The sequence below is a fragment of the Struthio camelus genome, chromosome 9, assembly GCF_040807025.1.
Source record: "Struthio camelus isolate bStrCam1 chromosome 9, bStrCam1.hap1, whole genome shotgun sequence".
Classification (NCBI taxonomy): domain Eukaryota; kingdom Metazoa; phylum Chordata; class Aves; order Struthioniformes; family Struthionidae; genus Struthio; species Struthio camelus.
Genome location: NC_090950.1, coordinates 19,578,979 through 19,596,414, shown reverse-complemented (window position 1 = coordinate 19,596,414; position 17,436 = coordinate 19,578,979). Strand labels below are relative to the sequence as shown.

Below are 17,436 nucleotides of genomic sequence, written 5' to 3'. Positions count from 1 at the left end.
CTTATTGACCTATCCTTCCATTTGCTTCAGTAATGTTATGTACAGTTGCCGCTTTGGCATTTGACTTCTCCAGCATCCTAAAGTTACGCAGACATCCAAGGAGGCAGGACAAGTAAGATTTCTGCAGGTAGTATTTCCTTCACTAGGATCTACCCTACTGATTCTTTTTTCCTTTCTGTTTTGCTTTCCAGGTTCCCGTAGGAAGCAGTAAACTGCTAGCCTTTGCTTTGGTACTGACTGTTCTGTAGCAAACATTACTGGAATTGCCAGGCAACTTTCTTGATTCCTTACCCAACGGGAGGTCCACCCTCCATCCCCAGGATCTCCTCTCTGTCATCATATTAATATGGAACATTTGTTCATTTCAATTTCTTACTCATATGCGATCACTTAAGCAGTGCAGTACAATCTAGCCGCTACTGAGCTGTGTGAATCAACTAGCTAATTTAACAGCTCGCTCGCTCTCTCTCTTTTTTTTTTAAACTCCTTTGAAGCTTTTCTTTTTATTTTTTAAACTTGGCTGGAGCTTGGGCAAATAGAGATGCATATACAACCAGAAGGATAATACAAGATGTGAGCTGAGTTATGGCAATGCAGCAGAACATCTGAAATACAAGTCCTTACTATATTAGGATGACTTAGTGCAGAGAACTGTAAGAGGGAACATGTGTTTCTCTCTGTGCTGGGTAAGAAAGCAGAGCCAATCCAAGAGAGAGACATATTAGCTTACAGGAAGGAGAGAGTCTTCACAATGTACACCAGCAAAAGCTAGAACTTGAGACTGATGAGGAGGAATTTGCCTATGGAACAAAATTTCTTAACTGCTATGGTTCTTTCCAGGGTTTCCAGCAAGCACTCCTAAATTCTCTACGGGTAGAGCATGCAACCAGACATTCAGCTCAAGGATGTTGGATAGGATGGTTGAGAGGAAAGACAATTTAAACTGAAATTAGACCTTATGTGCATGACTTCTAAAGGGCTCCAGTGAGTTGACGAAGCTGTGAGTTGTGGATTGGGAAGAATCGCATATATTGATTTAAATGTCTGAAAGGACCTCTGTGGTCACCTGTTTTGAACTTTAGCATGATGCAAGCCAAGCAATTTCATTAAGGCTGAGCAGGGTCTACTGTTATTCCTTGTTCAGTTGCTGATGCATTGAGCCCTGTAACTTATGTCTAAACCTGAATGTATCTTGGAAACACGGGACCGAAAGAGGACCATTCGGACATTGAATCCAAAACCCACAGTAACAGGCAACTCAGAGCTATACACTTGAGTCCAAACCAGTCAACAAAACGTCTGTGCTACCTGCCTCCCCTCCACATTGCTCCATCCAGTACGCCAGCCAGACTCCAGTCTGGATGAAGTGATTGCTCTTTGGGGCATAGTTGTGCAGGCAGCTTTAAGTTATCTGCACAAATTTGGCCATGCACTGATACATATACATTTTTTCCCCCTCTACTTTATGAAAATCATTCTACTCTTACACAATCAGGCAGACTTTTCACTTAGCCTCCTTTCATTCTAAATCTTTTGTCGTTTTAATTTTTTTTTGCCATTTGTTTTTTTCCAAGTGCATTTTAATCTGCAAAGCTGATCAGAGAGACAAAGGTTTGGAGTCTATAGCCAGTAATGGCTAGTTACTCACTTTGGCAGTCTGGTTCACAGTAGCAGAGCCTGGTCATGGTGTTGCTGCATCCCAGCTTCCTTATTGCCTCTCACCAAGTTGGCTCCATCATGCTCTTTGTTCTTAACTTGCTGCTGGCTTTGATGAGTGGGGTCAGAGCTGTGACTTTACTCACCCCATCACCAACCTGCCCTTCTGCCTGGGAAAGAGGAGCCTGCCAGCTCTGCAGAGCTTCGTGGAAAGAAAATGCTGGCCTGCAGCACTAGCAGGAAACTGGAAGAGCTCACGTTTCCCTTCTCTTGCATTAATTCACAATTCAAGTCCCAAGGCAGCGGGAAGGCTTTAACTTTAGCTGTTGTTCAGAAAGTTACTGTGAGACAAATCGCTAGGAAGACAAGATAACTTATTTTTCACGTAAGTTGCAAGGGCATGTCTAGTATTACAGAAAAAGCCTGTGCCTCACCGTAACACAAGGGAAAAACTTCCACTTCCTGCACCAACTGGGATGTTACTACCAGTTCCCTACCTGCAAAGTACTAGCTAGTCCTCTGATAGAGTGTTGCTCCAGGCATGCACTAGCCAAAAATGTAGCAAAATAGGACCTTGTGCATCAGCAGCATCCCATTAGTTGCATGCCCTTGCTTCCAGACCATGAGCCTGCTCATCTGCATCAACCCTTAAGTGACTTGCAAGCTCTCGCTTGCTTGCTTGCTGCTTCTTCTCAGGAAATATCCCAGCCTGTGGCTAGATTTTACTGCCCTTGCCTTGTGCCCTCTTCTTTTTCCATCTCTGTCCATTCAGAAGTGTTAACGTTGTTTCAAAGGAACAGGAAAAAAAACAACGTAGACCGTATATTTTTATTTGATAACTTGGGCCAGTGTGGCCACCTCAGTTGCAATGATTTTTATTTTATAAATGTTTATTTTTATATTTCATGCAACAGTCAAAATTTTTACTGCTGAAAATGCTGGGAATTTTTTTGGTGGGTTTCTTCGTCCCTTGCATTCCATCAGACTGTATTTATTGTTGTGAAATGGATCTCCAGTTGGGATTTATGTACTGATACTTCTACAAATACCCAGCCCAGGCCCTGCTGCTTGTATCATCTGGTGCACTAGTGAAAACTGGATGGGGAAAAATCCTGCCAAATTAGAAAGTGGTTGTGCTTTGTACTTGCTGTGCATGGGGAAAAATGGTGGCTCTGTGTGCAAGGCAAGGAGAAGTCAGCAGCTAGGAATTCAGCCCTCTCTGGGCTTCTGTAGCGACTGACGGGTTTTCTTGCATTGCAGTTGGCTGCTGTAACTTCTGTCTTATCCTAATCAGAGAAGTCATAAAGGCGCTGAGCTTGCCGACATCCGAAGAACCTATTAATCCAGGAAGGATGCTCGGGAGTGCCCAAGTTGTTGACTGCAATGGGGAGGGAGTGGGGGCTAGGTGGTGAGAGAGCGCGTTCTGGTTGGCTTGTTTGGAAGCTGGTGAAAGTCCAAAGTCCATCCCAGTAAAGCCTGGACTGCAATGCTGCAGGGTCTCCTTATGAGCTTCTTCCTGGCCTGTCAAGCTGTCTGCCCATGGCATCAAGAAGAGGAAGCTCAAGGGAAGGATCCCAGGAGCAGCTGCTGCTCCCTTGGGATGCCTTCAGGAAGGGCTGATTGTTTTGGGGGCTGCTCATCTCTATGTCCCCCGGCCCCTTGCCCCTAATTTTTTATTCTTATTCCCTGACTTTGTTATTTGCTATCACTTGTAAATTTTTCTCCTCGTTTTATTTTTTCTGTAGTCTTTCTCAAGAATGAGGCCCTGAGGTTATGGTAGAAGGGAACTGACACCTATACCTACAGAGAGAAACTGTAAAATCAACAGCTGAGGAAAGCATGTAATAAATAGAGTACAAATAAAGCAGCTGTTCCTCTGGGGCCTCATGCAGTCAGCGGGCTATAGACTTTCCCCGGCAAACATTACAACTGGGCCTGCATGTTTAGCAGCCACTTTTGGCCCCTCCTATGGCCCCACTGAAGTCAACAAGAGTTGAGTTAAGATTGTGGTTCAGCGAGGACCCCATTCACCTTGGGGCTCAGCAGCCGCAGCTTTGCTGAAGTCAGGGAGATGCAGTGGCACAGGCCAGATGCAAAACCAGCACCTTGCATGTGTGTCCCTGGAAAGCTGCACGTTGTTATTTTAAAAGGAGCAGTATTTTGTTTCCATGACAGAAAAAGTACTCAAATAATTTCATTTCTTTTGTCATCTCTTGCTAAGTTTCAGTAGCTTTGCCTATACTTTTGCCCTGGATTTAACAGTAGGTCAAAGCCGCGGCTGGACTCTGCATCCCTTGCTTACTGTGCACATTAATAAGTCAACAATAGCTGCATGAAAAGTCCATCACCATGAAATCTTGTAACTTCCTGACCTCCATGGTAGGCACATCTCACCAGCAAGAGCTCCTCCACCTCTTCACCTCCATCCAAAGCACAATGGCCCGCAGAGGAGAGGGCAGGCGAGCCGAGTGATCGTGCCTTATGTGCGGGGATACTCGATGTCTCCGGTATAGTCTGATCTGAGTCACCTTGCTATGAAACACTGTCTTAAAATGTGGACCGTACAGCTTCCTGAAGCAAGAAGCAGTTGTCAGTCATGGCAATAGATCCAGCAGGTTAATCTCATGGTTTCTGAAGAACTTTATGGATTTGAATTTAGAGGGAGAAGGGAAAATATCAGTTGTTAATGGTTAGATTAAGTCTTATCATTGGATTCCTCCCATGGGGAGGAGGGATAGAAGTTACAAATGCTGCAGTCTGCTTTCTTCTGTAAAAGAGATCTTGTATGTACAGTATTTTTATATCTCTGTATTTCTACCTGTCAGGATTAGAATCTGAATTAATAACATTCAGTTAGGGGGGAAAAAACATCTTTTTTTTTTTTTTTTTTTACAGTGCTAGACCTTTGTAAGTTTTTATCTTGTGCCAAATTACAGTCACTGTTACTTTTTTTTAGGGTATTCAGTTTATTGCTATTGATCGATGTGTATATTATATATATTTTTATTATCAAGGGTTTTATTTTAATTCATGTTAACCTATCTGCAAACTAATTGTGGATTGCTAATTTATATATAAGGGGAGCTCTTCAGAGACAGTGTGAGGATCCCCTGCTTAGTTTACACTCTTGTAATCCAGCGCAGCCAGGCCGTAAAACACAACTCTTCTTACACCGAATATTCCCCTGGGTATCTGCCATGCAAAGCAGATCCCTGCTGCTGGTCTGCGCAGCATGCTGACGCTGCAAGGTAGTGTGCGGATGTAACAGGAACCACCAAAGCACAGCTCACAGGCATGGACTAAGGCACGAGCGAGCAAGCTGGCCTCTTTGCTATCCTGCTTGCAGCAGTTGTGCCAGGGGAGGCTGCTGCAGCAGAAATTCCAGTTTGGGGTGATTTTGAGGTTTACTCTGCTCTATTTCCTTCCCCAGGAGTCAGGCAAGTCTCTCAAGATGCTGAATGCTTAGTTTTGCAACTGCTTTGGCAGACAGGTAGGGGATAGCACTGTGGCACAGCGGTGCCCCTCGCATAAAATATACCACTGGGCAGGCTCTCGCTGTGCTGCGTGCAAGTGCCACTTGGACTGCTGGGCCTAGGGCAGGCTGCAGTGTGCAGATTTTGTTGGGAAATCACACTGCCCTCAGCCTCTGGGCTGGAAATTTCACCAGCTGCCGTCTCCTCCCCCTTGGGTAGCACAAGGCAAGGCTTAGGCCGTGCAGCTTGGACTCTTCCTAGGAGAGGACACTGGCACACACAAATGAATATTTTCTACTTCGCGGTAAACAAATTTCACTGTATCAGTGTTCGCTCTAAGTAGACGCCACAGTGTGTCTCCAGCTGCATCTGTGCACTGCAATATTGTTAACTTCCTCGGAGAAATAACTGCAGTTGTCTAACTTAGCTCTTTAGGGTAAACCTTCAGCCTGTTGAATCTAAATATTAGCCATAGGATAAGATGGATTAGTCAAATGATTTAAATTCCTCCGAGCTGCAAGTTTACCCTGTGTTGCAACAGCTAATCCTTAATTGCAAATTGCGTGCTGACAATAACATATCTATGCAAGCCTTTTTTTTTCTCCTTATTTTTGACTGTTCACTATAATTTTATCAGGTTTGGCATAGAACTTCTGAATGACATTTAACCAAAGTATCATGCCCGTGTGTGTTTAGCATGTTTTGCTTCATATTCCTGAATTCATTGAATGTAAAGAGAACATTGCCTTGCCCCATCTTGTTCAATAAACCATTGTCTTTTGTTATCCACCGCATCTTTCTGTCCCTGTGTGTGCTTTTCTGGGAGCATTGAACTGGGTCCTTCTCCATGCGGTGAGTCGGAGGCTTGCTCAGCGTGTGCTCCTGCCGGATGCTACACTTCTGTTGGTTACACAGGAGCAGGAGAAAACGGCACTTTGTTCCACCCTTGCTTTCCGGAGCTTAGCTTCTTGCACTAATAATTATGTTCTTCCAATTTAATAGATGTAGCGAATCAACAACTTATGTTTGATTATTTCATGGCCAGAGAGATGGGAAAGAAAGCTGTAAAATGTCTTGGAAAGAATCTGAACTGTTTCATTTCCTGAGATTGTGATACTGAAAAATAAAGCAGTGTAATTGTTTGCAAGGGTAGGATACTTTATTTATTTTTTGTTAGCATAGCTTTTAGTTTGTAAAATGCCTGCCTGAAGCTTCCCAAGAACAACTCAAACATACAGAGGTGTGATGAAAGGCAAGAAGGAAGCATGACAAATGTGCTGTGACTGACTGACGTCTTCAAAGGCAATTAGAAGAGGATGCCAACCACAGGCAATTCAAATACAATCAGACGTAACGCCATTTCCATGTCATGAATTCAGTTTCTGACTGAGTATGCTAAAATAAACAGGAAGTTACTAAATATAAGCTAAAGAGCTTGGGTCCAAACTGTAAACCTTTCTTAAAGGTTTATTTTCTCACTAATTTCTGCCTTTTTGCTGAATATAGCCATTGCACAGGTGGGTATGGTGCATCAGGCTGCACCCCATCAGCTAGGGGCCTGTGCCAGGACAAGTGCCCTGACTGCAGCAGGATTCAGTCTGGGGCTTGATAAGGCCTGTGTTGTAGCACTGCCCCAGTGCTTTCAAATGCTATTGAATCTTTACCTCCTACTATCGCAGGGCCCCTTTAGAATCTGGCTCTTTAGGAATTGGGAGGGACCAGCAAAACATTTTGAAAATTAAAAACCCTAGGACATGGCTAGCAGAGAGAAGAGCCCTGCTGTAAATACAAGGCACTCGGTTAGAAATGCCAGGAGTTCTGCCAACTTGCAATTTATTATAGCCTCTTGTCTGAAATGGCTGGGTTGGTCTGTTTTCTTTGAAAACCTTTTTTCATGCCAGCCTTGGCTTTTGTTTGAGCGTTAGACTGGGCTGGGCTGTGGTTGGAGGGAGCCAGTTGGAGTGCCAGGAAGCATCTTTTGCTCGCTGCATGAACGCACACACGTTATGTGTACTTTAACTCCTCATGTACGTGAGGAGTTATGTGTGGGAACCATGAAGGGAACATGTAAGAGCCCCTGGTGAATTTGTCCCGTATCAGAGAACTTGCTGATCTCTGGGTTTCTGTCTCGTGTGCAGCTCTCAAAATGTTTGGATGTGGCTGGGGAGTTGTACTGTTGGTGATGGATCCAAGCTTACTAGGTACCCTCCCACCATGAGAAGAGGGCAAGCTGGCAAGGACTGCTTCAAGTCAGCATTGCTGGGCACCCAGAAGTCCAACTGCCCACTCAGCTGCTCTATCCTGCGCTGACAAGGTGGGATATGCAGAGGGCAGCTGTCATCTCTCCCCGTGCGTGTTTCCTGTCCCCCTCCTGCCGCCCAGGTACCTCACATGTAACAGGGAGCTCTTGGCCACAGCGACTTCAGTGTGTTGCTCACGGCTTGCAAAGGTTGGCCTCCTCCTTATCTATTGTCCATGGAGGATACTGCAGGGTTAGGGAATGCCTACACACAGTAGATGACATATAAGAGGTTCAGAGCAAACTCTTCAGGTTTGCTTGGACAGCCAGCACTAAACAGAAGCATCTGCTGGCTCACACTTTTCAGTGGAAGTAGATGCTGGTGCAGGGGCATGGCTCACTTAAGATGCTTCAAAAATAGGATGAATGAAGAACAGAGAGGAGAGTGCAAGTGAGCAACTCACCCTCCTTCCCTTGCTGGAAGCTCACATTAGAAAGCAAGGAAAGAGCAGGAGATCAAATCTTTCAGACCCAGTGTCTCCAAGCAGCGTTCACAGATGATTAAACCACTCCATACTCTAACAGGCTTTTCCTGTTGCGACTGTATTTGTTAATATTTCAGGCTTACTACACAGGTGGGTAAACACAAATCAGGAAAGAGCACAAGGTACAGAGAGCCTGCTCCAAGGACAAAGCCAGTCACATCCCAACTCTCATCTTCAAGAGAGGTGTTTGCACATGTTTTCAGCTTGTGTTTATCTGCCATTGATGCTCCTCCTGCCCATGATGCAAACCATGGTTGCAGAGAGACCCAAGGCCTAAACATGCTATACTAGTAGAGATATGAAAGACTTGATGTACTACACACATGGTATGTACATACCATTCCCAATTCTTTGGCTGGAGACCTGATGGGTTCGAGTTTGCCTGAAATCAGAGCATCATCGTTTCATTTGAGACCCTGATTTATGCCTGAGATGATTCCTTCCCAAACTCAGTGTTGAACAGTAGCAGCCCCCACTTCCCAATCCTTAGCACCATCCAGCTAGCAAACCAATGACAACTCCTGGCATCAATGACTTATCTCAGGTTGGAGGTACATGTGTCCATCACTGCCTTTTTTTCTTTCACAGAGTCCTAAGTCCATCAATTTTACCCTTCTTCTTCCCAGCTACAATTCCTGACACAGTTAATAAAACAGAGATTTAAGTGAGACCTAAGATCAAACAGGAAAGCAAAGATCATGAGTAAAATAAGTGCAAAACTGAAGTCTAGCAGCTGGGTATTCGTTAAATGCCTCTGACCCCAAACTGCCCCCAAACAAGCACCCCACAGCTAGTGTGCTGAAATCAGCTCCTGGTTCCTTCTGCTGGTAGCAGGCAGTGACACACAGCTCAGTTTCCACAAAGCCTCCATTCCCCTTGCACCGCCTTTAGTAACAGCTTCCCTTGCCTATCTTTTACCCCAGGTCTGACTTCCTAATGCTTCCCTAGTGCAACCATAGCCTCAGTGACTCACCTTGTGGCCTTTCAAGGCCAGGCTTCAAACACGGACGCAAATAGCCCCTGGCTGGTGCTGGGGGTCCAACACTGCCAGATGATCTCTAGGCGTGTGTAAACAACATAATGCTGCATCACCAGGCTGATCACTGTGACAATTTTTCCCTGGCTATTTTAAATCTGGATGCTGTTTCACTTCTAATAAAACACGGTTGACATATGCAGTGCCTAATTACGAGCATGAAGAACATGCGCCTTTCTCACTAATATGGTTTACACCCAGGTAAGCCAGTGCAGAAGCAAGCTAGCTTCCCCTCTTGTGAGCACAGGACTGGGACGAGCACAGTTCCAGCCTTCCTCCCCTGTTCATCCTCCCAGCACACAGGCAGTGTCTGCAGGGCCACTGCACAGCCACACGTGCGCTTATCACCAGAGGGCACTCGGGGAGCAGGAGCTTTGTCCCAGTCAGGCACCCTGAGCATGGTTAATACAGTAACACAAAGCTTCTGGCATCTGAAACTGCTGAAAAATAGCTGTTTTGTAGTTTGAATGGTTCTTAATATAACAGATTTACCAGGGGAAACTGGGTGAATGGGGAGAGGGTAAGGATGCCTGCATACACCGTTTTTATTGCTGCAATTGGCAATGCCTAACTAGATGCTGTCCTGAGGGAGTGTTTTCAGCTCATCAGGGGACACACAAATCCCTCTAAAGTGCTTTAATTTCATGTGTTTAGATTCTTGTTAATCAGTCATAGCAGATAAACCGTTGAAGGCCAGCCTGTGAGTGTCCGTTACTGTCGAGGAGCACCCACCCCATGGGCTGGGACCAGAGGAGGAAACTTTCTGCAGTCTGCTCTCCAAAGCAGCGGGAGGCAACAGGAATCAGTTTTCCTCCATGATTTTCTGGGCAACTAGTAAAGCCAGCCAGCTCATCCTAGTCGAAAGGTCCTAAAGGGGCAGAAAACTGGGACGGTATGAACACAGACAGAACCAGACTTGGCCCTGCAAGGATCCTGGGGGGGGACTGGGAAAGAGCATCCCATAGGAGAAGGAGACAAGCTGTTGCAGCACCTGAGGCAGAGCAGCGCCAGCAGCTGTGGTGACTCTCAAAGCACGGCCATGGCTGCAGAACTGGCAGCAGCTGTGTCCTGCTGGTATCTCCATGGCATAAGAGGGAGCAGGAGCAGCAATGTAAGCTGTTAGGGTGGCCAGGTCTCCACTTACCAGAAATAAATGTAACACAGCAGGAAAAGGCCATGTTCTGCCAGTTCTTGCTCCTCTGGTAACCTAAGTTGCCTCTAATGTCAGGGGAATTAATCCAGCTGTGAAAGGGGCAAGTTAACGCAGGCTTGGCTCTATTTGAGCTGAAAATGCTGAATTAGCCAAGCAAAGTTGACCTATTCTAGCCCTGCTTTTTTCTGAGTCTTCTATATTTTTAACTGAAAAAGAGCAGCACCTGGGCAGTTCCTGGCTGAGAGGACCAGCTCCCACAGGGAGCAGGTAGGCTGAGCAGAGACGTCTCTTCTGCTCTGTGTAGAATGAGATAGCAGGTCTGTTTTGCCCTCTTTGCTTAGCTTGGGTATCTTGAGATGGGAAGCGAATAGAAAGCTCAGCTTAACATAGCATAGCTGCAGGATGGACAAGGATAGCTGGTCCCCAGCAGGTTGAGTGGAGGACATCTGTTTGAAATTGAGGTGTCTTTTCCGACAAAATCCAAAGATCCTTCATTTTAATTTGGAAGTTGTTTTCTGCTCTACTGAGAATGTTTTGTTTCCTGTAAATACTCTACCAATTTACTGAAGAGCAGGTGTGCAAATACAGCAAGTAGTCTCTGGGAGAGAATGAGATTAAAATAAAAAGCACATGTCTGAACACCTGAAACAAGGGAAGACTTCACCATCTGGACTACCAAACCTGCTGTGACCCAGACTAGCCCACATGAGTTTTGAACAGGAAAAACTCAAAAAGAGCTGCTTTCCTGAAATATCAGAGGATTGGAAGTTCTTGCAGAAATAAGCTGAAAGTCATTTAAATACAAATTATTGCCACTGTAATTGGTAACTAGGATATTCACGAAGGCAGTATGACCCTGGGCAAGGAGGAAGTTTCCTTTAAACCTTATTCCGTGGAGTACCACATAGCACACAGTGCAAAGGCTCAAGACAGCTCTGGCTACCCTGCAGACTCAGTGCATGCAAAATGCATTTCTGTGCAGGTTTTGGATCTGTCCTAAAAGCAGGTAAACTGCGTGAGTATGGCTCGGTGTTGGAGCAACGCAACCCAGCCTGTCAATGAGGCTAACTAGTCAAACATAGTGCTGCACTGCACTGCTTTTAATTTTGGAGAAAACTCCATCACAGCTAATACTGATACCTCTGCACTTTAAAAATGAGACCTCCAGCTCCCACGCAGGTGGTTTGACACATCTGCCTTACACATACTGAATATATTATCCACTTTCTTCAACTGATCCTCACGTGAGTGAACTTCACTCTCGGTTTCAGTGCCAGTCACTGTGTGCAATCCAGTCCTTTCAAATGGGAAATCTTTCCCACTAGAACTGTTCTGGCCAAGCTATTTTCCCCCAAATATCCTGAACAAATCCATTCTGCCTCTCCTTCCGCTCTCAACCCAACTCTCCCTTGGGAAATGAAAAGCAAATTAAAAATGCAGACTTGAAAATAGCCTTGGAATAATAATAGAATTGATGGTGATTTTGAAAAAACAATGATGATAGAGAAAAAAATGCTTTGTCTTACTTTCAATTTAACTTTTTTCCACCAAAGACAGTTCAAGTGTTTTTTGCTGAGTCCAGGGATAATCCACAGCAGCACATTTTATACCATGGCTCTCTCTAGTGGCTGGACTACAGAAAAGGGAAAGATTAGAGCTTCTCCTCAGTTGCAGAGCTACATCTGCTTCTCAAGTAAGAGATCAGTGACTTAGTGCCAAAGCACCTGGGTTTCAGCTGAACTGACACTACTGACACCGGCAGCAGAGAGCCGCAACGCAGGGGTAGGCTGCCCTCTCCCTGACAAGCCTCCTGCATGGACTAATTAAGCCACAAAGGCGACAGGAAAATGCAATATATAATCCATCTCTCCTCATCCCACCAGCTGGCGTGCCAGTGCAGGAATCAAATTTGAGACAGGTAAATTGACAGTGGTTGAGGAAGAAAGTGCGGAAGGGCACAGCTGGACCAAGCCTTTTTCTGAGTACTCCAGAAGATTAAACACCTGGTGGATTGAACAGTGTTCACTTTACACAATTCAGATGGGGGTCAGTGCATGGTTACTCACATTGAAGTTGTGTCACAGAGGTTACAGACAGATCTCGCAGTTTATGATCTTGCTTTGCTGCTTTCAGCACACTCTGGCAAAGAGCACCAGCAGGGAGGATTCCTCATCTCAGTTTGCCAGTGATCTTTGGAGACCTCTGGTTTTGCTATTTTTTGGTAGCAAGGCTTGTAATAACTATCAGCGCCTAGACTATTGATTGCTTTCAGGAGAATATGTTTGGGCAATCTTTCTATTGACAGTACTGCACTACAAAACTGTACATCTTGTATTCTTCTGATTACAGAAGTCATCTGCCAAAAAAATAGACTTAAATCGTGTCTTTTATGTGGCAAATCGAAACGCTCAAAAATTAGGAAATGCCAGAACTGAAATTGCATAGGTAGTATTAATTTGGCCCCTTTATTCAGGTGAGATTAATGATAGAATCAGTGTTTTTCCCCTAGACTCTTACCTCACAGCCCCCAGGGTGGACCTGCTGGGAGATGAGTAGTGACTGATGCCATTTGTTGCCACCACACCAAGTTTTGAGTAGCAAGCTCAGGAACGCATCAGCTAGCACTACAACGTCACAGCAGATGTAAGGATATCAAAAAGGCAACTGAACTTTAAAGAAGTGAACAGTCAAGCCCCCTGAAGCACAGGCAGTTCTGCTTTTTGACAAATAACATAACCACAGCCAAGGCTCCAGCCAGGAATTAGCAAGTCTCCACCACAGTCCCTTATACGCTCTTAAATACCCTGAGGCAAGTGGTTCTCCCCTTTAACAGCCTGCCTTTCCCAGCTTGTTCTCTTCCTAACTGGCCCTTTCACATTAAGAAAGTTACTTCATCCAAAGTTTCTGATGGATTCAAACTTCTCTTGGATTTTACTGTGAGTATTTTGTTTCCTTTTTTTTCCTTAGAGGATGAGAAATAGGATCTTATAGCTAAAATGAATTTCTTTTTTTTCTTCTTTTCTGAAGACGAGTGCTCTAGTTATTGACATAAAGTGCCTAAGTGTGTGGTTCAAAAGGTAGCAGACACGGTTTTGTCTGGCTTGCAGTACTTTGTTGTGTTCTGGAGAAGCTTTTCTTACTGTGGTGTGAGTGAGACCTCTGCAAAAACCGTGGCTGCTGGTTTCTAAAGAGGCCCTTGCAGTGCTCAGAGGTGAATTTTAGTCAGGTGGATGGCTTTCCCTCCCCTCCTCCCCTTCTTTTCCTCTCTATATACTGCTTCTGAACTGAAGTCAATGATATTGGCTGCTGATAATCGTCAGTGCTGCTATCATACATCTCCCTTGCCAGAGCATGTGTATGAAAGAAAGCCAGTAAAATAAAATAGGAGTAGCAGCTCACTAATACCTGCTCTTAGTGCCATTCCTTTCTCTTTAAATTTATTTCTATCCAAAAGCAGAGCTGTATTTATTTGCCTGATTCACATGGATTTAAGCACATAACTGTTCTTGGATCTTGCCCTCCTCTCTTTTTGCAGTATTTACCCATTACAGCTTAATTGGGCTGAAGGCTGCCTGCTACTTAAAGGGCATTAGAGATTTACATTGAAATATTTATGTCTGGTGCATTACTTCATTAAGGAAATGATCTAAAATGAATGAGGATTGAATTAGGCCCAATATGCCCTTAAAACTGGATGCCGACTGATTATTTAATAGTCCTCCTGATACATGATGCATTGGAGGTCTATGTTGCCTTTAATTTTTCATAGGCTGAACTGTGGCTTACAGCAACTCAAGTCTGTTCAGTTAATGGCATTTCCTTGCCATAGAAAGTATCTCTTTCTTTTTTTTTCCTTTTTCTTGACATACGTGGTGTATTCATGAAATGCGAATTGAGGTGTCAACGTATGTTTTACGCTTGAGAATGTGGAATTGAGGTCACCAAACAAATTATTTCCATTTTGGCGCTTGAAAGCAAACCTATTCAGGAAACATTTCTGCAGCCCAGGAGAGTCCTTATGATTCACTTTTTCTTTAGTACATGTAAGCTGTCTTTCAAGCATGCCAGGAAGTGATAAGAGGATGGTTCTGTGGTTAAGACTGAAAGAGCTTAATTCAGTGCTAACCACTTAACAGAATATTTAGTCAGCTAAGCACTTTTACCAGACTTTTTAGCTGTCAGAGCTTTTTAGCAAGCTCAGCTTAATACGGACATCGCTACTGGAGAATAGGTTGTTCCAGCTGTGACCAGCTGATGCAAATATGAATGCAAATATTACAAGGTGCAAAGAAATAATACTACAGTAAGTATTTTTAGTGTCCTCACTTTCAAACATGTGATGCATCTTCCTTTCTTTTCTGGATTTTTCCTTCCTCTTATTATTTTATTCCCCAGGAAAATTGCTATTTAATTCCATAATGGAGAAACTCCAGCCTGTGTAGACTGGGCAAGGCTCAGAGTGGACCTGGGGACAGCGCAGCCTGCAGTAGTGAACTGGAACTTGGCATTTCCGTGTTGCTTGAAATAGTTATGCAGCAGCAATCCTGCATTTCATAACATACAAATCTAGCCCAGATAAAGTTTTTTTTTTTTTTAATTCTAAGACCTGTGCAATGCTTTTTTTGAGACCTGGGAGGGATCTGATTGTCTACACCTAGTATGGACCTGGCCTTCTGCAAAGGCAGGAGTTCTTTGAACCTTCCTTATACAGAAGAGAATTTCCTGAATTTAACAGAAATGTCCTGCTCATAACAGAAAGGCCAGGACAGTTTCCCTTTTGGGTACAACTGATAACACCATTGCCACTGTAGACAACAGTTATCTATTCTGTACCTGATAAAGGAAGATAGTGTTCACAAAGTAATACCTGTAAAATGTTTATACAAGTGCAAAACACTGTAAGACAACTTTTTTCCTGATGTTGTACACTTTTCAGCAAGAGGGTTCCACTCTAAGACAAGAAGTGTGTTTCTTCTTGGAAATATTTGGAGTGCGGTGGAAGCCATGGGGGTGTGTTTTGAGAAGCAACAATTACAGTGGTGCCTGTGAAAGTCATCTACAAAACCAGGTGGCTGGACAGTTTTCTCAGGGCTAATTCCTGCGGTTTTCAGAAACTGTAAATGCAGAAGGACTCCACAGGTACAGAGTGTCCTGGAATTGCACTGGCATTGCCAATGTTAGACTCGTAGAAGAAGGGAATTTTATACCTCATTTAGAACTGTTTGATGCTTTTAAGTTCTTGGTGTCTGCCTGTCCCTTAATTTCACTGTCTTATGTGCTACAAGAAGCCAGCCAGTCCTTGCAAAGTTAATTTTATTAGTTGATGTTTATTGTATTATCTTTAAATAAAATGATGCTTAGCTGGATGATTTGGAAGATTAAAAAACATGCAGGGACTGAAAGGAGATTCAACTCAGTAGAGTACCTTTGCTTTTAAAGAGTTCCTGCAGAGCCCAATTTGCTGAAACAGTAAAGATTCCTCTGCTGTGAAAAGGTAGTTGTGGCAGAAAATGCAGGACCGGAAGTTAAGAGCTGTAGATTAATCTTTAATTCTGATGCAAACTCTCTATGTAATGTAGGACAGGTTGATCAGGATACCTACAAAGGACTTGGACTGAAGCAGTAGACTGGGAGGTGCCTCTTCCAGCAAGGAATATGAAATGCCTTGTTAGGAACCGGAACTCTTCTGGAGAAATCTCATGTTTTGGTAGTATGATTCAAAAGACCTGTATATTGGCATACCTTGGGCTATTCACCAGGAAATGCAATGCACAGGAGTGTGCCTGACACAGGCCCGCATCTTCTACTTTCGTGATTTGAGACCTTTAGATTTCCTCCAGACAATAATCGCTGCACTAACATAACAGTTTTCTGCTTTCAAAATCCTGCTGACCAGCAGGCTGGAAACCTGGGTTTTATTCCGTCTGATCACTGACGAGATACAATATCATGTCTCCTCTGTCCCAGGAGAGCATACTGGCTACACAAATCTAGTCTGAAAAGACTGTACACTCCAACTCCTCCTGCTGAAGCCCTGCTGCCCTGCAAGGAAGAGCTAAAAGTCCCCAAGGCCAAGTAAACAGGGCAAGGAAGACCCTTAGGCCTCCCTCAAAAAGCAGGGAGCTCTGGATCAGTCCTACTTCTACACTGATTTATGCATTTAACATTGTCATTGGATTAAATCCTGAGCTGTCCCAGGTGTAGGTAGCCAAACCTGGGACTTCAAGTATTTACAACTCTTGGGCAAGTGGCTCTGGAGCTGAAGCTTCTGTGGTTTCCAAAGTTTGTAGCTGGGCACCCTTAAGATGCACTTCTGGGCACTGTATATCCTTCTAGGCGATGGAAAGCAGGGAGCCTAGGAGCCAAATGGCTAATAGGTGTGCACAGTGGCCAGACAACAAGCAGCTGTGTCACTTCTTACAAGGTGGGAAAATTGTTGGGTTTTGCACAAAGAGGGACACAGCGAAGTCAATATTATTGCACTTGTTCAGAGTAGGACATAGGGGAAAAAGAATACATATGCAAAGGAAAGCAAGCTAGCGTTTTTATTGCACTTCCTCTAGAACAAACCTTTGCTTTGCCTTCCTAGGGAAAAGAAAATATCTGCTCCTTGTTTTACTATATAATGAAAACTCTTCCCAAAACAAATCTGACTCCTGAGAGCTTGAGATTTAGCACAGTAAATAAGGCAACATGTTTTTTTCAAAGTCATTAAAAAGGCCCTGCGGTTAGTGGCAAAAGTTATTAATAAAAGTGTTCTCTTGGGCAATGAATTCTGAGGTTGCCTCATCAGACAGTAATTACCAGCCCAGCACTGCCATTCCTGAGACAACCGAAATTTAGCCTCCTAACAAAAAATTGATTTTGAAGATTAATTGTCCCCTGTAGCACAGTTTTAGTCCAATCTAAAATACCGAGAGGTCAATTGTCCTTTGAGTTTAATAGAGCTGTCTCTTTGATATTCACAAAGCTAAGCAGTTATATGCATTTGCTCTTGTTTTTGTCTTGAGCTTAAAGATGATATCAGGAAGGCTGCTTCTGAGGGATGCTTCTCAGAGAAATGGAAACAGCCAAAGAGGTGACTTTTGTTCTAGTTCAACTCCCATGTTGTTTCCTGTGGCTGACGAAAGGTAACAGAAAACAAAATTTGCATTTAAACAGAGGAATTTCCTCATGTAGCTCTGACTGTCTGCACAGCTTAGAGCTGCATTGGAAAGACAAAGATAAGTGGGACAGTTTATCTTAATGTTATTTTCAAATATGAATTAGAGGGCACTGCTCATAGCCCTGGGGAGCCCAGCTCCATCTGGAGAGGGCTTCTGAAGCTTGGTAAC

General features: G+C 44.0%; 1 protein-coding gene across 2 annotated transcripts in view; it reads left to right on the top strand.

Moving 5' to 3' along the window:
- CCDC50 (coiled-coil domain containing 50) overlaps positions 1-6,276 on the top strand; it is a 47,783-nt gene extending 41,507 nt beyond the window's left edge. Inside the window, exon 11 of one of the 2 annotated variants that reach the window (XM_068953990.1) lies at positions 192-6,276. In XM_068953990.1, coding sequence (XP_068810091.1) covers positions 192-211 — 20 coding nt within the window. In that variant the 3' untranslated portion in view covers positions 212-6,276. The remainder of the gene's footprint in view (positions 1-191) is intronic. The other variant, XM_068953989.1, reaches the window with a different exon arrangement.
- The last annotated feature ends 11,160 nt before the right edge of the window (positions 6,277-17,436 follow it).